Consider the following 22837-nt stretch of genomic DNA (forward strand, 5'->3'; position numbering starts at 1 on the left):
AGAGGGAGGGGGTTGCAGATGAAGATATGGATATTAACAGTGAAGCAAAAACAGAGAAGAGGAAAAGAAGATAAAAACAGAAGGAGAGAAAGAGAGAGTGAGAAAGATAACATGAAGGAGAAGAAAGAGAGAGACAGAGACAGAGGCAGGTCTGTCAACACCAGGATGTCTCAGTGGTCACGCCACCTGCACTCTGCACCTGGGTTTCTTCCCCCACTGGGATTTTAGACTGCTTTAAAGTCCTGAACTGGAGAACACATCACAACAGGCACACACATACACGCTCACACGTACAGATAGAGAGAGAGGCGGGGAGAAATTGAGAACTCTGAATGAAGTGAGTGAAGACAAGTGAGAGTGAGAAGAAAGAAAGACAGAGAGGGGAGGACTGATGGAGAAAAATATATTATTGTCCTGGCATTAGAAAGGACATAGAATAATTCATTCAATAAACCTCCCTGTTCCTCTGAACTCCTCATATTTAACCTCCAACAAAAAACTGCTCCAGTGGATGGTTTGTGTGGGGCAGAAATACTGACACATTCAAAACTCCCCAACTTCCTCCACTCTTCAACTCATTATGTCCCTCTATCCCTTTTCATTTTCTTCCCACTTCACCTCATCTATCTACTATTTTACTTCTCTCCTTCCTCTCCTCCCTGGAGCCAGTCATTTAGGGATCGGGGGTTGATGGGGAGCGTGACGGAGCTCTATATCCGGGATTACGCCGCCATCCTCCGCCTGTGGACTCGGCAGAGCAAACGCAGACACAGACGTTGGATCCAAACCAAGTGCGGCCACAGTTACATGTGCGGTTGCACTGTTTTATCCGTTTATTCAAGTCAAACTTTATTTAGCCAGCCAGGTCAGCTATGAACAAAATTCCTATTAGGGTTGACACCCTGGCAACAGTGAGGACTGAATTTGGGATTGAATAAACTTGGAAACTCATAACAGCTTTTCTTTTTCTCAAATTAAATTTAGCATTTGGCTTTGAAGGCTCTGAAGGCTAAATCATGACAAGGAAGGTAGCCAAGGTCATGCTTTGAACTTCTTTCGATTGACTTAACTGACCTTGTGAGCTGTTATTATAGAATATTAAATATTCTCTGCCAACAGCTATTCATGTGCCAATGTATGTAATGCAATGTAAAGTGACAAAAAGAAGAAAAAAACCAAGCTGTAGAAGGTTCTCTCTGTAGCTGCACTGAGCTGTGAAAGACCCAATACACAAGGCTACACATATAACTACACATATACAATAAACATGAAAATATAGATATATACATATAAACCAAATAAAACGCACATCCGGAGATGCTGCTGCACACCCACACGTGCATTCATCTGTACAGATGCACGCTTGAATAAAACCACACACCTGCGCACAGCAGGTCTGTCTGACACCAGTGACCCAGGGAAGGAAGGAGGAACAAAGAGGAAAAAAAAGGAAAAAGCAGAGTAAAGTAAGAAAGAGAGGGGAGGTTTAGATTGGTTTAAGGGCATAAAGTAGGGGAGTTTCAGGGGCCCTATGCTGTTTCCAGACAGTCCCAGTGTAGACTGCAGACTTCAGACAGCTGAATCCCAGGAGCCCCCGGGGCAGCATGGAAGCCACAGATGTTCTCAGGGAGCTCAGAGTAGAAGGCTTGGTTAGAAGAGGGAGAGTGGGAGGTAAAGGTGTATTGTGGGAATGAAAAGAAGAAGCGAGAAAGCTCCAGAGTATAATTCCTGGAGTTCCTCAGAATCTACAAAAAAAGCCTACTAAGACACGTGGCATTAGAATTTCCACTTTTTACAATGAAAGGAATGAAATCAACACCAGACAATTCTGGAGATGTTTTTGCATTTCTGTCTTCTTGATTTGGGGGTAAATGAACAAATATGAATAATAATACTCAAATAGGCTCCATTGATATATATTTAATGCCAGAAACTTAAACGTAGAGACGTTTATGAAGACAATTAAACAATTTTATTTATAAATTATTATAAATTATTTATTGTTAAGAGTTTAGCATGCCATTGTTAATTGTTAGCTAATTCCACGGAAACATGAAGACACTTTACCTCGTAGAAGGGTTTGGGGTCTTCCCAGTAGTGACTCTCTGCGTCTTGAAGAATGCAGGTGGAACAAACCTGCATACAATAGCTTGTCAGCTGGTCTCTCAAAGCCACTACTGTATCTTGGTACTTCTGGATAGGCAGCAGGGTCAGGGGTCTAGGCATAGAGGAAGGAATCAAACCTTCAAAGGTAATGACAGAAAATACATAATCTCTAATACACATGGTATATTAAGAAAAAAGAAAGGGACCACTGGGATCAGGAGTCCAATAGGGCACAGTCTTGTAATCCAGATGCATAATTGACTACTGTATATCAAACAAACATGAGATGAATTAGAGCAGATGAAAGAACTGATGATTTATTCTAAAAGTTCAGGGTGACATTTCATATCCTTTAAATCTGCCTGCCTTGATACTTTCCAGAGAGAGGCAAGAGTTTAACAGGGGTACAGGAGGCTTAAAACCAGGGGGACTGGATGGTGTAGAGAAAGAAAAGTACTTTATGACCGGAGGGGGCACAGTGCAAGTGCAGGTGGAGGGGTGCACAGGGCCAGAGGTGGGACAACAGGAGCACTGAGGGCACCAGCAACGCCTTTAGAGGTGATCTATGGAGAGCAGAGGTTAAGGGGGTATTACGGGGCATAAAAACTCACCAGATGTAGACACAATATGGGTGTCATTACCTCCTGTCAATCATTTAAACCCCTTTTTTTTTTTTACACTCTGGTCCCCCTCCTTTTAATCGCAACTGTACAGTTCCCTTGAAATTTTAAATCTGTCAAAATGTTTCTACTGTTTTGGAAGCACAAATCCATTCCTTCTTCCCCTGTCTATTTTATGAGGAGGACGGGAGTCGAAAATCATATGACAATACATACAGGGTAGCTGGAGTGAGTTGTGATACACTAATTCAGTCTTTGGTACAATTATTTGTACTGCAGTTCAGTTTATTATGTTGAGCAGGCTGTTAGCAGTCTGATTAGGTTATTGTTGAAAAACAGAAGTTTTGACATGACTGTGTGATGTGAACAATGGGTAATGTTGGAAAAAAGATGGGTGCTGCGTACAGGAATGTGGCAGCTGTGAGAGGGTTTGGGTTTCGACATCTGTAATGGGTTGTCTTGACAGTCACACTTCCATTCATGCTCTAAACTAAGTTTGATGTCTGTCTGTCTGTCTGATCATTTTGACATAGTTCTACAGTCACCATCTGAGGGTTTTTACATTGTTCTTATATTGTTACTGTAATTGTTATTGTATGTATTTTTACTGGGGTTATAGAATAAAGTACTGCAACATATTTAGTACAATCCACATTTGTTTATGTGACATATCTCCACGTTTCTGTTGATTAGAGCAGCCAAGATTTAATCAATAACTAATAACTATTTCTGTCATCTAATTGATGCTGGCATGGATGGATAGGTGACTTACACACTAAGATATAGTAAAACACACACATACATAAATTTATAGCAGCCAATAAACTATTCCAATCCCCTGCCATAATACCCACCAAAACATACACACAAAAACCCTCTCCTTACACTTTAGCTGCAGTTGTATTTGAGTCTTTCAGCCTGGCATAGTAGTGCTCCATTCGTTGGTGCACATGAATGCAAGTGGCCAGCAGAGCAGGCAGGTTCTTCAGGGGTGCAGAGGATGGTACCTCCAGGGCCCTCTCCTGCAAACGGCCCAGCATGGCAAATGCTTCCCTGCCACACGCCTCCACAAAGCTTGATCGCACCTCCAGGAGGGAGCTGTCTCTGCAGGCTGCTGCCAAGGGTAGTAAAGCATCCAGCTCAGTCATGATTGCTCCACAGAACTGAAGGGAGAGAGAAGGCAAAGACAAGACAAGATGATCTCAATAACAGAGGGGAAATCTGTCAGTAAGAGGGAAAACAGAAAAAAACATCAGAAAGAGACCTCATTAGATATAAATAATGGAACATTTGCGAGGAGTCATCAGAATGACAAGGATTCAAGACTGAGCATGTGAGTATTACACATGCATTTTTCTCTAACATTTTGCAAGTTGAAAAGCAAACATCAGTGCAAATGTAGAATACAGATGTCTAAAGACATGCCCTCCACATAAACCTTGCTGCTGAACATGCATAATTGGTATCAGGTCAAATAAAACCATTACTTCCGAGGATACAGCAGTACTTGTCTAATTGTATAACGGCCTGCATCATGTTAACCACATTCAAACAGAAATATTACAGTACATACAGTAGGAAGAGGTGGGGGAGTCAGATGTGCTGAGAGGAAAGAAAAAGAAAAGGTCAGGCAAAGGTGAGAATGAGTGAGAGGGAGGGGGAGAGAGCTGTTTCAGCAATGTAAAAGACCTACAGCTTATTCTATAAACTGCCAGAGCAACAAGCAAGACTTATCTCATTTATCCACATTTGTCCTGGAGAATGGCCTATAGGGACAGGGCTGCCTACACCTTTCCCTCTCCAGGGGCCAGGAGACTGGCTGATCAAGGGGCTTTAAAATAGTTGAGTGTGTGTGCTTGCTGAGATACAGATAAGCAGTCCAGGTATCTGCTGGTATTTACCTAAAGCTGAAATCATTAATATTTTGAATGAATTTAATGATAGGATTGTGTCAATCAGAATGGTATACTAAAATTTAATTTTTCTTCTGGCCAAACAGTTTCACAAACATGGCACTAGACTAGCTGTAGTTTGAACTTGTTGGAAGTTAATAACAGTACATGTAAATGGATGTGTGGTGGTGTGGCTCCTGCACAAAATAAATGCATAACATGCATTTACTGTAGCATAATAGTTTAAAATGTTTTCTGCAGACACTTTAAAAAGCAGCATGTACCTATTATTGCACAGACCAAGAAGCACAGCAAGACATGCATGCGCACCTTAATACCACTGCCTCTATTACCTCATGTGCTTCCTATTGACATCACATAGAGAACAGTGAAAGATGATCAGGCAGTTGCAAAGGAGTCACATATGTGTGTGAGTTCACCTCCAAATTTATTCACCTATAGATCTGAGTTATGAGTCAGGAAGATCCTTAAAATGACTTAAAACAAAGCATATTTCCATATTCCCTGGAGCTACAGTACCAAGCCAAGGAAAAAAAAACACCATAACTCAGAAAACTGTATGCCAGTTTAATCAATCAATCACACATAGCATGTATTACTTGCTTATAGAGTCACACACTCTATTACTTGACTTACTGTAGGGGCTGACTGGGAAGTTCGACGTTCTGTCAGATCAGGGCTCCAGTCTATGTACACAATTGACAATCTCACAATCTCTTTACACAATTTTCTCCTTAAAAGCTTCCAGTGGGGTTAAAAGGCCTGGGAACAATGGCCGTTTGGACAATTAAGTCAATATCTGACTGCATGTAGTCATTAGGAGCTTAGCTTTGAGAGAGAAAAAGCAGAGGCAGACACAACACTCAGCATTACCAGGGTGATGGAGAGACCCTGGAGAAGCATCTCATACACATACAGTATCGGCACAAACACACGCACACACACACACACTGAGCAGTCATCCTCACATGCACTCTCACATAAAAACAACTACATACATGCATGCACACTGATGTCAGACTGAAACCATAACTAGCTAAGATCAAAGCCTGGAATCCCACCAGGACTATTGCAGCAAGGTGAAGAGATTGTATAAAGTTTTAAAGTGTTAGGGAGGCCTGTTGGTGTGTGCAGAATTTGGAGTAGACACATAAGTGGAGGACTGAACATGCAGGTGAGAGCTTCAGTGAAGTCTGAATACAGAAAAGGCACTTCTGTTGCTATAATAGAGAGCTAGCATCTAGGTTAGAAGGGCCCACCCAAACAAGAAAAGCTCAATCCCAGGTTCTGACAGGAGGGCGAGTTCCAGCTGTTGAACAGAGAGTATTTGGCATTCAGCGCACAACTGACTGCCAATAAAAAAAGTACACTATCTAAAGTACTCTGATGGATGAACAGTATCATCGCAGCCTGCATATGTATGGTAATACAGACAGTGAAGTGGGTTCAAATGAAAAAAAGTGAGGATTGAGGTATGAACATATGAATATAAATGTGTGAAATATTGATCCATCATAATGCCTTTGAACCAGCCATATTTCATGCTTATGTCTTGTATAGTAATTTGCTCTCTGCTCAAACACTAGGGCATGTGTCAAAAAAGGACAGGGGAGGGGGAAATATATATATAATATCTAACGGTCTCGTCTTGGATGTCTGTCTGGCTCGCTGTTATTGAATGCAAATGCATGCATGTATAACCTTTGGGTTGAAAGGCTCTCATCTTTGAAGCGTTGACCTACACATAAATATGTTGTACAGGTCCTGAGCACAGACAAATTCTGACTCTCGTTAGCAATGAAAGCCACAAATACTGTCAGTGTAAAAGGGCTAGAGGAGAGGGGGAGGAAGAGGAGGAGGAGAGAAGAGGAGAGAGGTGAGGCAGTAATGATAAGAGTCTGTATAGTGTGCAGTATAGTGGAGAGTGGGTAGCAGAAGAGTTGGAGGAAAATGGGGGAATGCGATTCGGAGAAAGTTTCATGGAATTTCAGGAGGAAAAGTTCAGCAATGGTAAAATAGGAAAGAAAATGGAAAGAAGAGAAAGAAAAAAAAAAAGCATTGTGAGATTTTAAATGGAAGTAAGTATATGGCAGTCCAGCCTCCAACACTGGAACATCTTTGAGAGTTTCACACTAAGCCTGGTCTTACATCAGACACTGGTCTTCCTCCTGAGAAAAGTCAATCTCTGGTGACTACTTCACCTCTTCCTGCCATTTCCCAGGCCCTCACTTCTTATCCCTTCTCTCACACTATCCCTTCTTTATCCTGTTCTCTACTCTAGCATCTTGGCCTTTGTGATACATCCCTCCATCATCTGTATACCCTATACTTTACTCTATTCAACACCTTTCACTACACACCATCTAGCCCTCATAATATCACCCATACCGGTTCTTGGTTTCGTGCTGTCTCTCTTTTGTCCTTAGAGTCCTCCCCCTCAAGTAATACTGATGACTCTTCCCAAGGCCCTTTCTGATCCAGGGTGTCAACTGTGTCAGGCCCAAATCATTGGACTCTCTATTATAAAAGGTGCTTTCCACTGGGGCTACAAAAACCATTAATCTCCCTGGGTCTGGGTGATACAATGTGTAGACCTGCATTGTTCAGTCAGGTAGTAATAAAGGAGGATGAACAGGACAGGGGCAGAGGTGTGTACGGAAAAACATGCTCATTCACACGGTGAAAAGTGACAGGTTGGGGTCTTATTCTTAGGTTAATTGTACACACAATTAACATATTCATTAAAACTGTGTGTGTGTGCGTGTGTGTGTGTGTGTAAGAGAGTTTTTATAAATGAAGTATAATGTGAAAAATTCACAGAAATCTATATTAGGGACAGACCAATAGAGGATTAAAAAAATTTATGTCATATATCCTATTTAAAAGGGTTTTTTTGTGTTTATACCCTTTTCCTTGAATTTTCATTTGGAGCTTTTAATCTTAAAGAGATACAAAAAAATAAATGAGAGTAAAAAAAAGTTTACTTTTGCTTGTTATCAAGAGTTCTTGCAGTGTATTAGCAGAACAACAAAATAAAGAATTTTCTCCAACACATAACTCGCTTTCCTTATGTCTGGGGGGAACCATATTTGTATTAAGACCTATGGAGCACTCTAGTTTTAGTTGTATTGTTGCAGGGCATTGAAGTGTTGTTGATCCTCGCTATCAGAGTTTTCACAGGATTTTGTGACATATAATGTATCTAACAACACATCTGATGATGCACTCTAAAGATGATCACACAGCTCTAGTAAGACACTTCACTGTCACTGTCATGTTTCATCATTTATAAATGCTCTCCAGGCTGCAGACTTTTGTGCTTCTAGCTGTGCTAGTGGCCATTTACAGAGTGGTGTGCCTTTCTGTAGTAAAGCATCTTTGGGCATTCTCTATTATCTGTGGGCACTGTGAAAAGAACTGCTTGAAGCACAATTTTATTTCAATAGCTGCAGTAAGTCACAAGGTAATTCAATGATAACAACATGAGAGAAATATAGTGTTTGAGGCATGAAATTTAATGCTGTAAAATAATTTAGTTATTAAGTAAGCTCTACTCCATACCATAAAGAAAACAATATAGCCCCCTAATTACCCATTTAAACAGATTAATGAAGATAACACCTTACTCGAATTCAGTGATAAAAAAAAAAGTAAAATCAGTATTTTAATGGTTTGGGGTTTTTAGTGTACTTAAAATTATTCTGGTAGTGAGCCTACCACTTTGTTTGCATTGGGATTACAGATTTTGCCTTTAAGAGGAAAACTAAAAGGAGAGGACATGGTTTCTTTCTTTAGTTTTTCTGTATAACCTGCAAGATGATCCACTTTGTAGGCCCACTGTGATATCATGAAGACATTCTGGCTCAGTACCTCCTCATTAACATAACTATAATATACTTTATAAGGAATCATCAAACAATGGTGGAGACACCACTGAATAGAAGCAATGGATAATTACACTCTAAATACCGGAAAGTGCTTATGGAGTGTCCTAAATCAACGTGTGTTTGTTTTATTTATTTTACAGGTAAATCATTACTGCAATTTCACTGTCAGACATTGAACCACAAGACAAACCAATTGTTAGTCTATCCTAAAACCGGGAGTACCTTGGCTATCATTTTGGGAGTCTCTCTCTCTGAGTAGGTGTAGAAGGAATCTTCTCTTAGATGGGTTTTTCTGGCAGTGCTGACGGCATGTCTAGTAGTACGGCTCAGGGTGATGGAGGTGTGTCCTGAAGAATGTAAGGCCTCTTCCTGCTGCAAACTCTTGGCACAAATATCATCCAGCACCACTTTGACACAATGTGCCATGTGAGGGACCAGCCCCCGAAATGCTGACCTCCAATCAAACTCCAAAACCTGCGCCTGCAAAATAGGAGATGAGTCAACAGCCAATTAATGTCTGAATGCTGACGGGAATATTTCACCTGTTGCACGTCACTGCTGCAAAGGCAAACTGTTGCCTTTTTGTAATTATAGAAAAATATTATAAGCCTGAATGACACTTAATAGTTTTAATAGAATATCATTACTCCTCACAGGCTCTCTCAGACACAAATCCTCACCTCTGGTGTGTGGCGTGCTTCTGCTGTGGATTTCTTGCTGTCTGTTGTCACGTCTGAATCCTCACGACTCTTTTTCAAGATGCCTAAATGACAAATAATGCGTACATCATGTAATACATATCTTAAAAGATATTAAACAGTAACTGTGCCTGGTCAAACTCTCAAATCATGTAAGTGCAATGTCCCCAGGGACCAACAATAATTCCAGTTCAGAAATGAAAAGCTATGGGGTGGTACATCTTTCAAATCTATGCATTATTTAACATTAATATTTCCACATCACTCATAATATACTGTATCATATCATGTGTTAAAAGTCTGACTGTATGCCAAGTGCGGTGACTTGAAAGCAACTGTATATAGCTCAAAGCCAGATATGGGTCACATTGCTCTCATCTTTCCCCTACTAGCCAAAATGAGACACAGTGGCCGGAGTATAACTGTATACGCCTCAGAGGGAGCAGAAAAAGGCAGTAAATGCTAATGGAAATGGCTTTACGAGTCTAAATTTGGGGCTTAGATTTGATTTGAACCCAGATAGCATCAAACACATATGGGGTAATTCCATGAGGGAAGACTATGTGGATGGTGTGGGGGGGTGACGTGAAGACAAGCGTACAGGATGTTGGGTTGGGTTGCAATTAAAAAGCGTGAACATCAAGGCCACAGTTCCCTAATCAGAAGGCGAAGAGTGAGACCCCAGGCGAGGCAATTTAGCCGAACAAGACCGCATGGAATGGAAGAAGGAGGAAGCAGCAAGCGCATCACTTTTTGACCTTTAAGCCCATCTGATGAATTTCTGGTAATTAAGCCGTTTGATTGCCTGGAATTAATGATTTGGATAACTGCCCTTTAAAGGCTGTTTACCTCTCTGTAAATTGAGCCTTTCTGCAAGTCTTGTTTTTGTAAATGTAACCTTTATGGAAATTACTCCATGCACCAAAAGCTTTCATTTAGCATCTCTGCAGCGGCAGTTCAAAGGGGAGAGAGGAAAATGATACTAAAGGCTTATATAACACCCAAGATAATTCCCTACTAAAATAACATTTCTTCAGACACAACCGCTAGAACATGTAACAATGTGTGCATGTGTGTATGTGGGGGTGTAACTGGACTGTTTATGCCTGGAGGAGTGGCACACATGTAGGGATGTAGCCAGAGTTTTTAAAAAATACTGAGGTCATGAATACAACTCTAATTATTTAGTGAGAGTATTCATATTTTATTTATTCATTATTTGTTTGATCATTTTCAGTAAATTCTCATTGTCTAATTGATGGTTGAAATGCTGCTCCACACTTCCAGGCAAAAACTCTTGCGAGGAAACACTGAATATATTTTAATATTTTTTTGCCTAAAAATTGTGAATTTTAAGCATATCTGATCTAAAGAATATTGAATCAGTCTTTATTTTTTAAATTGTAAAATGTAAACTGTACTCCAGGTTACTTCCCAAAGTACCAAAAAAAGTAAAGACAACATGAACTCAGTGATCTCAGGGGTAGCTACAGTCCTGATTACACATCTAATATATACATCTGTGTATTTTGAGAGGATAGCGTCATACCTTTTACAAAAGGAGTCTCTCCTGTACAATCAATGAAGGTCATATTAGTGACCAACTCCTTCACAGTCCCCTCAAACCCCAGCAGGGTGCAGGCCAGCTGGGTTAACGCCCTCAGCTGGTGGGAGGTCAAATTGAAGCTCCTATTTTTCATGGGAAGCTCCAATGGCGCTGTGAAGAGGGAAAAAAGAATTTAGAAGAGGAAAAATAAACAGTGCATATGTTTATGAATGTATGACTGACAGAGAGATAGAGGAGTCAGAGCTGCAGTTTACAGTTCAGCAAAGCAAAAAACAATTTCATGAAAATAGGTTTTCAACCAAACCTCCCAAACCTACATGCACTCAACAGAACCACCCCCCACCACCACCACCACAACCCCACCTCCTTTTTCAAGTCTTGCCTTGCACGGCACCTCTTTTATAAATATCGACCCATTCATGTTTTCCCAATACACAGCATAAACAAAGAGACAGTGAAAAATATGCAAAACTTTGCTCCCCAAGAAGTCACACATGCACATCCTTCTCTCTCGGCACAAAACTTTTCTCCCCCTAACCCGCCGATGACCCCCTCGGCAAATATGGATTTCCCATTTTGGAGGCTGCCAAAGCCATCACCCGGGGGATGTTCCGCATTAAGCTGGAGAATGGGCGGCTGGGAGATGCGTTGCCATACTCCCAGACACATGCACAAATACTTTTGTGTGTCCGCTTAAATGAGCTCCTCCACTGCAAAGGCATTTGGGAATGGATGAGCTCAGTATTAGCCTTGACTCTGAAAGAACGGAGATGATTGAGCGTTGAGAAGAGAAGGAATAAGAGGGGGGGCCTTTTCCAATAATTGTAACATTATTGCCTCTGGATCCTAATGTAATTTTGCTATATTGTTAAACAAAATCTGACAATATGACAACACACTGTCCCCAAGGATGCCTGGTTTAATCATGCATGAGGTTTGACTCTCTGTGTGTAGACGTGTGTATATTTATGTGAGTGTTTATGAGTGAGAGTCAATGAGTTGCGGGTTTGTGTCTGTCGGGTGTGTACATGTGTGTTTATGTGCATGTAATGTTGGCCATTATGAATAACTTGATTTGTAGAAGACACTTTCACACACATTTGCACATGTCAGTCTTGCAGGATAATTGCCACCCTGCACCCACACTATGTGGTCACCATGGAATATATTCTGACCTCAAGTTTGTTTGTGTTTACAAGTCCAAGTGTATATATGTATGTATGTGCAAGTATGTGTGCATGCGTGTATGAAATCACATGTGAATAGCTGTGTAATTATTTGGTGTGTGTTCGACTTGCGTGTGCATGCATTTGTGTGTATGTGTAATTAAGCTGCATGGGTCCGCAGCTCGGCAGCTCCTCTGTAATGGGTTCCAGTGGGAGTCTGTGCTAGAGAGACTACCTCGTACTGCATGTGTACATGCGTGACCTGGCTGACACCCACGTGCCAGCCTCGTTCTCCAGCTTGCACATTCACACACGCACCAACAATCATGTCTATTTCTGAAGTCACCAGCAAATCAACAGAGCTTTCCGTGCCTCAATGCAGGGGCAAACTAAAGCTGTCAACAACTCAAGAGTAAACAATCTAAACCAGATAAGACAGCGACACATTTGAGAGAGAATCGCTAAAAAGCTTTCTCTACAACCACCTCCTCCCCATCCCACCCTCTGTTGGGCATTCATCTGAACATAGCACCCATTAACCACCTCTTCATCTGGAGCATCACCTTTTTCAGAGCATCATCTCTGTCTCTCTCATTCCTAACCATTCATTCCCTCAACATGTGACCCTATAACTGTTTCACTTGCTCACTAAGTCACACTCTAAGTAGTCAAACATGACCTTGATGTTTAGCAATGCTCTGCCTCTGCCTCTCATCGAGCTCTGCCACCCAGGCTATATAGGTATTTATAGTCGTCTCCCTAGCCAAATAGCCCTATAGCCATAGCAGTCTAGTACACAGCCATCTAAACCTCATTATACCTTTGTCACAACAGTGAGGCCAAATGGAGGCTCTCATAGCTGGTTGATGGAGAGGGTGTGCTTAAAAGCACCCAGGTGTGTCATATAGCATAGTGCATAGCATGTCTCATAGAGTAGAATGTGGAAGGGCACTAGCAGGCAGAAGAGTTCAACCAAAGGTCAATGTACTGAGAATCAATAAGGGAGGACTGGTGCTGAAAGCGAGGAGAAAATTATATGTTTATATGAGAGCTCCTCCATATGACATTATAGTGTGGAGGATGTTCTTATAAACAAAAAGAAAATCAATGGTTAGCCATATTACAGTGATAACCATAAACGCAGTATGCATCCTATGAGAAGCCCTCAAAGCAAATAAGCATATGTCAAGCAATATGTCATCCAACAAAATGTGTGAAAAAACAGCGTGTGTGTGTGTGTGTGTGTGTGTGTGTGTGTGTGTGTTGTGTGTGTGTGTAGGTGGGGGGGTTCATATAAACCAGAAGGGAACATTGTAAAAAATTTCTGAAAATACCCAACTCTGTAAGTCTACAGTGGCCAGTTTCAGTTTGTAGCTTTTAACAATGACAACAATGTAACACAAAAGAAAAAAACAAACAGAGCAGGTATTTTTGGCGAGCCATCAGTCTTCTCCTTGTCTGTCTCTCCTGTGGGTTCCACCATCAGCTCCACAGCACACTCTCTCATACACACACACACACTGCTCTTGACTGGCAGGGAACAGAGAGAGAGGGGAGAGAGGAGGAGATCAAGGGGAAGGGAAAGGGGTGGTGGTTAGGGATGAAAACATGGGGAAGAGAGGGAGGGAAAGAGAGGGAGGGGCGGGATAAGGGAATTCCCTTAGCAGTTGTTATTGATTCCGGTGTTTACGGGCGAATAGTTTAGTGCCGTTTACAAAACAGAACAGATGCAGCCAGTGAGCAAAAAGGTAAACAATTGCTGTGTGGCGGGCTGCCAAATCCCCAGTCTGATGTATTAAACTCACGGTGAAGAGCATTTCCCCTTTGGCTGCACTTATTGCCACTTCATTTCCTCTTCGCTCACATACACACTCACTCCTTCTTGCCATCTCCCCCCTTCTCTGTGTCTCTCTTTCTCTCTCGTTCCCTCGTTTATCTGAGGGAGAAAAAAAGGGAGAAGGGCGTAGGGCCCCTTTTGCCGTCTGGCTATTTTCTGTCCTTCTCTGACCCAGGAGGCCCAGTTCTTCCAAACAGAGCCATTAGTAGGGGGAATTGCATGTGTCTGACATGGCCGAAAACCAATTATTAGACACTTTCTACCAAATGATGCCCAAGTCTTTGGGGAATGGGCAATCATGCAATAATTTAGCCACTGATTTAATTTCTCTCTAGCACAGCATATCTCCCTCTCTCATCCTCTGTCCCTCATTTTCCTCTCTTTCTCTCATTCTGTCTCTCTGTAGTGTAAATCAGAACATCAGAGGGGTGGTCTGCCTCTCTCTTACCACACTACCTGACTGGCCTTCAGTGTCTTATCATGTAATCACAATATGTGAAGATGAGCTTTCTGTAGATGTGTGTGTTGTGTTGTACACCACCCTCTACAGGTGATGTAAGCATTTGGTTTCATTAAATCCAGAGAGATAAGGAAGGAGGAATTTCAGAAGGCAAGGCAATTTCAGCCCGTCTTAAAAATCATCATTTGCTCTTTTCATATTCAATGCAGAATCCAAATTCGCTAAATAAATAAAAAGATTTGTTATTTCCTTATTCATTTATGAATCCAACACAAAAAACTAATAATGTCTTACTTTTCATGCTTTCCATTTTATGCTCTAGTCAAAAATAGGAAATGAAAAAACAGGCCATAGACCAAATTTGATTTTGATATTTTATGTGTTCAATTTGTATAACCAGGAAGTTAGGATAGTCTAACATTGCAGCACGTACACTTGGGTGATGGCGCTACCTGATTTAATGCAGTGAATATGAGCTTGCATATCAATAAGTATTTTGAAAAATGTTATATTAAAAGTTTTCACTTGTGTGAAAAATCAACATATAAAAGATGGACATTGTGTCTCCACTTTGCTTCACTTTGAAGGAACTGTCACATCATCCATCTTTTATGTATCAATAGTGCGAACAGACAAACATGGAAGTATAATGTTGCCATGGATACAGTGAGTTAAACTGTGGGCACCAACGTGAGCCCCATTTGTTCACATTTTGGAAGTTAACTTTTACTAGTTCATTTTTGCTGTGTATCATTGAATATACTGATGACTATCACTTAATTACTTTGATAATGGAGATAACTTAAAAACCGGAGGCAAGTTCTGAAGTATTCCCATTCCTGTCCAAATACATGCGTAGTAAGTTAGACTGTGCGCTGCAAATTGAGCCTTGTTTTTTATTTTCCAAAATACTTTGCTGAAAAAAACAAAACCTTTATGTTCAAGTTCATATTCATACATTAAAATTAAGTTTTCCATTTCCTATTTTTGACTTAATCATAAAATCCAAAGTATATATTATATTATAAAAAAGCTGTTACTGCATTTTTTGTGTTGGATTCACAAATGAATAATGAAATAACTAATTATTCTTTAATTTTTTGATTTTATATTGAATATAAAAATAATGAATGATCTTGATTGTGATTCTTAAACAATGGAAATGCAATCTGCTTTACATATTTCATACAAAATTTTAAAGTAATTAGTATCTCTTTTTTTTGTTAATTCTTGGAAATTGTATTCTGGACAAGTTGTGGTTGATTTGGAGCTTCTATACATAGGCCTGAAAAAACAGTTACAATAATCTAAATTCAGGTGGAAATAAAAGCATGGATCAGTTTTTTTGACATCTGGATGTGAATCCTCTGACCCAGTTTTTCAGATAATAAAAGACTAAGCGAAAAATGTATATCTGAGTCCAGGTTTCTGGCCTGGATGTTTCCAAAGACAGGGAATCAAGACACACACTAAGTGTCCACAATTTTGTGTGGTGAAAACAGTACTCTGTTTTGTCTTTATTTAGTTGAAGTCAATGCTGGCACATCCATGCAGAAACTGTAGGTTGATGGGACCATAGGCAAGAGAGTTATGTAAATTTGGGTACCACCTGCATAACATCAATGTCAGGCGGAAACCTTGTATGTCCAAAATACTTTTCAGGAAATTAACAAAAAAAAACAAAAAAAAAAACTTGTGTATTTAAAATGATTTACCAGTGCATCACAAAGTTGGTATTGTTGGTTTTAATAATTCCTTAAATATTTGTAAAAAAACAATCAGCCGAAAAGCAACAACATGCATGTTAATTAAAAGGCCGATTTAGCACTGCACTTCGATAACACTGTCTAGATTATGATTAAAAGTATAGGCAGCTTCTTTCTTGTCAAAACCTACATTGCCTATAATGCAATTGAACCACAGGTAGTTCAGTTAGAGGTTCGGTGATATTTTATTTATTTAAGGCATATTTCTTGTCCTATAAATAGAAAAAGTAATAGTTCACAGAATCAACAGTCCAATTCACACACACACAAAACATCCTTTAAAACATTTAAGAGCAAAACTGTGAAAGTGCTACAGGCAGAGCTGCAGCAGTAAAAAACAAAGCGACAAGTTAATACTGGACATGACTCAACACAACTATCCTGCAAGTTTCTCCTGAAGTGGCCACAATGTAGATTTTAATAGTATGCAGTCTGGGATCCTCATTGGATTTTAGAAAACATACACAGGGACACAGGGCTGGTTCATCCCAACTGTGTATGTGCGTGTGTGTGTGTGTATCAGTGCAACACATAATTCTTGACTTTGCTCTTGGGGTGTAACGCTATGGCTGTTGAGCACTTTTATGTGTTTCTTTTTGTGCCTGTGTTTTCTGTGTTTCCATGCCTTCTCGTGCGTTCATAGGGTGTCAAGCAGGGTCATGTGGGTGCCTTGGGGTACGTCTATCCATGTATGTGTGTGTATGTGGGAATGCTATGAGCCACTGTGGACCGCCCGCTAGGCCTTGTGACAGCTGGGGTCCTCTTCGTCAGTTGCGGCCCACTGCTCACTCAGACAGCGTTATTATGGGAGGCCTCCTGCTGTGATTCACTCTGACACATGCACGCACACATACTTGCACACAAACCACACAAGCCCTGGTCTCTCGTGGCCCTTTCCCTGGGTGCTGTCCAACCAGGCCACAGCAGGGGTCACCTGCCCTTCACAGAAGGGGAAAGTAGCAATATTTGATATCTCAATTAAGTTGCCTTCTGAAGAAGGAGGTGTTAGTGGTGATGGTGGTGTTCTTGGCGGTGAGAAAGAAGCAGGGATACTTTCATCCACAGTCAGATAGAGGTTAAGATTTATCTGGCTTCCTCCACATAGTTGAACCGATCAGCCTGAAATGAAGAACACGGCAGATTGTTTTGCCTATTGTTACCATGGTGATGGTGGCACATGCAGATGCGGTTTAACTTAACTTTAACTGCTACATTTATGTTTTAATTTGTTATTTTTTGCCTTTATTATGAAAGCACTTACCACTTTTTTTTGGTGGGGCTCTTTATTTGCCTGTCTTTATTTGTACAGTGACAGCCGAATATAGATAAGAAAGGGGGGGACAAGAACGCCTGGATAAATGGAGAGGAGAGGGCTATGTCCAAGAGCCAAAAAAAAGCTGCCTTTCGGTCGGGAACGGTCAGGTGACAGGGAAACATACAACACTGCCAGAGCAAGACTGAAAGTTGGCATCACGGAGGCAAAGCGGAGACATCATCAGAGACTGGAGAGGGACCTTAACACCAACAACAATAAAGATATGTGTCAGGCAATCAGACTTCCTCACAAACAGGTAGTTCGAATTGTCACACCTCCCTACTCTAATGCTCAACACCAGAGCACCCTTGGGCTGTGTGTTCACGCTGAACACCCTTGACTGCATCCAACATGGAGCAAACTCTGGTGTGAATATTGCAGATGACACCACCATCATCAGCCAGATTTCAAACAATAAGGAGAATCATATCGGGAAATCAACAATCTTGCAGGGTGGTGCACAGAGAAAAAACCTGCTCAACGTTAACAAAACCAATGAGCTTGATTGTTGATTATAGAAAAAAAAAAGAGGCAAAAGGTACACATCCCTGTCTACATCATGGGAGCTGATATATATATACAGTATATATATATATATAACTGTTTTGCTTATCTATTCATACATATATTTGAATGAATAAATAAGAATAAAAAATAATGTTTTGTTTTTTTTTCCGAGTTGCATGAAGGCACTACAACTTGCATTTTGTTATACAACCCTGTGTTGTAGGATGATGATAAATAAATCAACCTTGTACCTTGTCTTGATGGGAGCATTTCATTAAAACCCACTTATTTAGTGCCCTTGTTCACATTATTGTTTTCAAGCCTTTGGCCAATCACACTGACTCTTCATCACGAAGTGCCGGCTGCTCTCAATAAGCCAGCCATTTTTGTCTGTGCTTTCTCAATAGAAGGTGCCAGGAAAATGTTCATATCCTTGAGCTTTTCAAGAGTGATACACAAAAGCCATTGTGACCACTCGGAGAAAATGGGGAAAAAATAAATGGCAAGCATAATACACATTCTCAAGGGCCATGAAACATATTCTTCTCTGTGATTTCATTGGAGCCATGATTTAGAGAAAATTAACACTGACACACCCTCACACATAAACACAACCAGCGAGTAAAGACCCAGCTCTTCTCATTAAGATTAGTAAACAACCAGTTGCTCCAACTTTCTTAAACAAGGTCATTTCATCGACGTCAGGACAGGAAGAGAGTGGCATGAAAAAAGATCATCTATAAACTGGAAGCATCATGCAAACACACATGCGCACATGTACTCAGACACACACACAAACCCCCCTACCTAGCCCATAATTACATGACAGCATGCAGGTGCACATCCCTGGCTGACAGTGTGTATAAACTCAGGCAGAGATATGATCTAGTGAGGAGCTGCTCTTAATAAATATTAACAAACGCCATTCCCAAGTAGCCTCAATCCCCACAAGCACCTCCAATGCCAGTCAGAGCCGCAGTCTAGCTATCTCGCGTCACTACAGAACCTCTCTCCCTGGTGAATAGACTGCTATGCTTTCTCTGAGAAAGTTCAAAGAGCCAGAGAGGGCGAGGGGGGCTGGTAGCAGTGAGGGTGAATGTGCTTGCTATACATGTTCTAACTCAGTTCTTTTTTATCTATAGGGAGCTGCCATCATCGTCATATAGGGAAATTAGTGGAAGTGGAATTCAAATCAGTGCTATCAAAATGGGGTTGCATAGTGTTTGAACAGAATATTACAACCTCGGCTTCACTCTTGTGGACGATTGTTAAGGAATAAATTGTATATGTGTATGCAGAGGAGTTGGAATGAAAGGCTTTTGATGTCTCACAAAAACACGGTTCTCCTATGCATACAAATGAAAATTACTGATACCATATGGAAATTTAATGATGCATTTTTAAAGGGAAGGTATTAAATGACTCTTGATCACACGGTTTTCTAAGTAAGCCAGTAATTAGTGTGCACACACAAACTAGCATCAACTCAACAACAGTTGGGCAGACATGCTCACATGACACATGCTTAAAGGTGATTGAAAATGCACATGCACACATCAAGGCAAAAAGTAAAAGCTAAAAACTCAGTAAAACTGAACAACAGCAAATGGTTTTAGTAGTGTTGGTGTTTCTGCACGGGTGTCGGGTGCATCTCTTGGAAGGAATATTTAAGTGGGAAATCATAAAGTTAGAGAATTTGGATGATTGGATGAACCTTTATCCCACCATATCTCTAAAATATATATTACAGTATTTGTGTTATATTGGCAAAATATAGAAAACACACACACACACACACAGACATACAGTGACATGCACTTGCAGACTTGGCCCACCCACTTGCTTGCAGACTCAGTGAGGTGTGTTAGTAAGGTTTAAAGCCTTTATTGTTCCTGACCAGCCAACCTGTCTAGCACACTCCTCAGTCTCACTGCTCACCCCATTACACTTGGAAAACTACAGGAAAATAGGAAAAGACAAAAAAAGAAAAAGGGAGAGGAAGTGGACACTGGAGAGATAGAATAAAGGAAAGGGGGGCGAAGAAAAAAAGAGGGCAGAGACCCTTCACATCTGTCTAGGTACAATGTCAGAGTCTGCCTTTGAGTCGGTGGGGTTAAAAGAGGAAGCAGATCTCGCCGTGAACGCTGTTAAATGGTTCAGTGGTTTGACAGTGGCTGATGCTACAGACAGCACTGCTCCCCTGGGAGCCTGCACAGTCTCCCAGGCATGGCTCTTATCAAAATATACCTACCGCCTGCCTCTACTGCAAAAATAAACAATAACACAGCGGGGAAGGAGGGAGAGATCTAAGGAGTCATTGGATGTTTATGAAAATAGAATCACTTTTTTTTTTTTTTTAGCACTGTCATAATTGTCTTGACAATTATGGGCGTAGCATACAGTATAGACAGTAAAGTGTGAAAGCAGATTATGCATTAATGTTCAAGCTTTGGCTCTTAAGGAGCCACGGGCATTTGGGTGGCGGATATGTGGGTTCTTGAGCTTTTTTTGGTTGGGGGGGGACTTAAAACATGAACAACAAAAATGTAATCCCAGTTGTAGCCCTCAAAGCTGTGTTGCAGCTGATTGTCAAACACACACACACACACGTAAAACCAGCACAGGCAAAACTGCTCCATTTTACCATCATTACACAGCACGGGTCCCCCGCTCCCTTTGGAGCCGTGTTCTGCCTCCGGTGCTACATTTGACGGTTTGTTGAGCGGCACGTAGGTGTGTAGCCTCCGCCGCGTTACGTGATCAAACAGCCCAACTGACGCATGGCCAATTATCCTGGCTGCCTCCTCTCATCTCACATTTAAGGAGAGGGAAAGTAAAAAACAGAGAGGGAGATGGAAAAAGAAAGATGGAGGGAGGGAGAGAGGGAGAAAAAGACGCAAGACTGGTGGTGTGTTTATCGAAGAATGGCAGATGTAAAAGCACTCTTCTCCTCATTCCGCAGGGAAGCTGACATGTGCACCATTTTTGAAAAAGTAAACAATGGCTCACACACTTTACATTTTTTTCATTGTGAATCTTTACCCTCAGCAAGCCGTAAATAGGCCAATATGAAACAAACAAAGAGAATATGGGGGGAATTAAGTATCAAAAATGACACAGCTTGTGAAGGACTGTGCTCCTCTCTTGTCTCAGTGAATAACATCACTGCCTGTCCCATCACAGTGACACATTCTGCATTTAAGGGAAATATTAAAAGTACTTCATATTTTCTTCTCTCAAATATCCACCACGCTGTGTGTTACATAGGTCGAGAGAATGCTGAACCTTGTTATTACTGCTACACCAACTCTTTCTCAACCCCTTGTTGTTCTCTCATGATTGAGGAAGGTTTCATTTCCCTTGTCCTCTGTAAGGTCATGAGGTCATGTGAAGGTGCTGCTGCTGTTCCCTTGTTATGCTTTAATAGACTTTATTGATTTTTTAATGAAAATCCTATTAACAGGACAATACATATCAACACAATTCAAACCATTTTCCAAGATGCCATATTGCATTAGGTTCAAGGTGCAGTGAATTAACTGTGGCTTAAATGCACTGTGGACAGATATGGCGTGGACATTTCTTGGCATCAGAGCTCATTACAGTCATAGTCAACTATGTGGTAAATAGTGTTTAGAACTAGTTTTAAATGCAGCTTTGGCTCTGGGAATGCTGCTCATCTCTTTTTGTTGGTAAAGAAGAAAGTGAGGCAGACAGGAAAGAGGGCAGTAAACAGAAAGCAATTACAATGGTAACAGCAGTTACTGAAAATCTCGTACAGAGGCCTTGACTCTGGCTCAGATCACTACACAGTATAGCTGGAAAGTAACTTAAAAATAAAAGATGAAGAGGAGGGAGAGAGAAAATCATTAGCCTTTACTGGGTAACAATAAGAAGCAGGAGGAAAGAAGGCATGGAAGGAAAAAACAGCTGTAAGGCACACATGAATAAACTGGACTACTAACCACAGACTAGGAGAGAGAGAAAAGAAAACAGAATGAGCAGAAAGAGTTTAAAAACAGTTTTAAGAGCCACTTACCTACAGTTGCCCGGGACCTGGCTGAATATTTCTTGAGCTTGCTGCTGAGCGTGGTGTTGTCTCTCAGGGCCGTCTCACATTCTCTCTCCATCATGGAGGTTAGTTCTCGGGCCACAGTGCTGAGGTAGGCCGCATTTAGGAAACCTAAAATGGCGTGCGGTTCTGCTAGTCTTGAAAGGACATGGAGCTCTTCTGTGAGGGCTTGGGTCAGAGCTGGGACAACAGAGCGGAAGCAAACAGCCAGTCTGTCAAAACCAGTCTCACCGCCTGGGCTTGAGCTCAGGGCAGAGAACAGAAGATCCAGCACAGATTGGCTTCTCAGACCCTGGATAATTAAAATTGAAAAAATAATATTACTGTGAAATCATTTGTATACTACTGTGTAATTGTATTACATCAAGTTCACTATGTGGATAAAAAATGTAATTTAATTCAAATAGGAATATTATTCATGCAGAAAACTATTTTTCGTCGTTTCATCATTTTCATATCATTTTATCGCACCTGGTAATGTGTGAGCACCTCAGACTCAGGGTAAAGAAAGAACAGCTGTTGCAGACAGTGGACGCGTTCAGGGATGGACAGAGTGGAAATATGTCTGGGTCCCGGACGCTGTGGGCTGCGGGAAGACAGCCGGTCCAGCAGGTGGCGGCGCAGCTGGAGACGCACATCATCCCACGCCTCCTGGATCTTAAGCAAAAAATAAAATTAAGTGTAAGTGCGAAAATACACTGATAATCAACAACAACACCACCTTTAGAGGGTATAATTATCTTTTGTAGTGAACAGTGCCATTATTAGGGTATAGTATAGCCTAAGAAGGATAGTATATCTTTCTTTTTGGCATAGACTTAACTGCTGAAATATGCATTAGATTAAAGGATATGTTCACATTTTTAAATCTGTCTTAAAACAATACTCACATGACCATATATTTATTTTTATTTATTTTTATT

At 41.0% G+C, this 22837-nt stretch overlaps 1 protein-coding gene across 1 annotated transcript in view; it reads right to left on the reverse strand.

The window, feature by feature from the left end:
• The window catches only part of kiaa0825 (KIAA0825 ortholog), a 109318-nt gene that overhangs the window by 78509 nt on the left and 7972 nt on the right, over window positions 1-22837 (reverse strand). Inside the window, exons 4-10 of the mRNA XM_035658689.1 lie at window positions 22386-22571; window positions 21882-22206; window positions 10774-10941; window positions 9207-9289; window positions 8749-9006; window positions 3612-3889; window positions 2068-2218 (exon numbers count right to left, since the gene is read on the reverse strand). Of these exons, the coding sequence (XP_035514582.1) occupies window positions 2068-2218; window positions 3612-3889; window positions 8749-9006; window positions 9207-9289; window positions 10774-10941; window positions 21882-22206; window positions 22386-22571 (1449 nt within the window). The remainder of the gene's footprint in view (window positions 1-2067; window positions 2219-3611; window positions 3890-8748; window positions 9007-9206; window positions 9290-10773; window positions 10942-21881; window positions 22207-22385; window positions 22572-22837) is intronic.

The sequence above is a fragment of the Morone saxatilis genome, unplaced genomic scaffold (genome assembly GCF_004916995.1).
Source record: "Morone saxatilis isolate NCDOM2014 unplaced genomic scaffold, NCSU_SB_2.0 Contig16, whole genome shotgun sequence".
Taxonomy (NCBI): Eukaryota; Metazoa; Chordata; class Actinopteri; family Moronidae; genus Morone; species Morone saxatilis.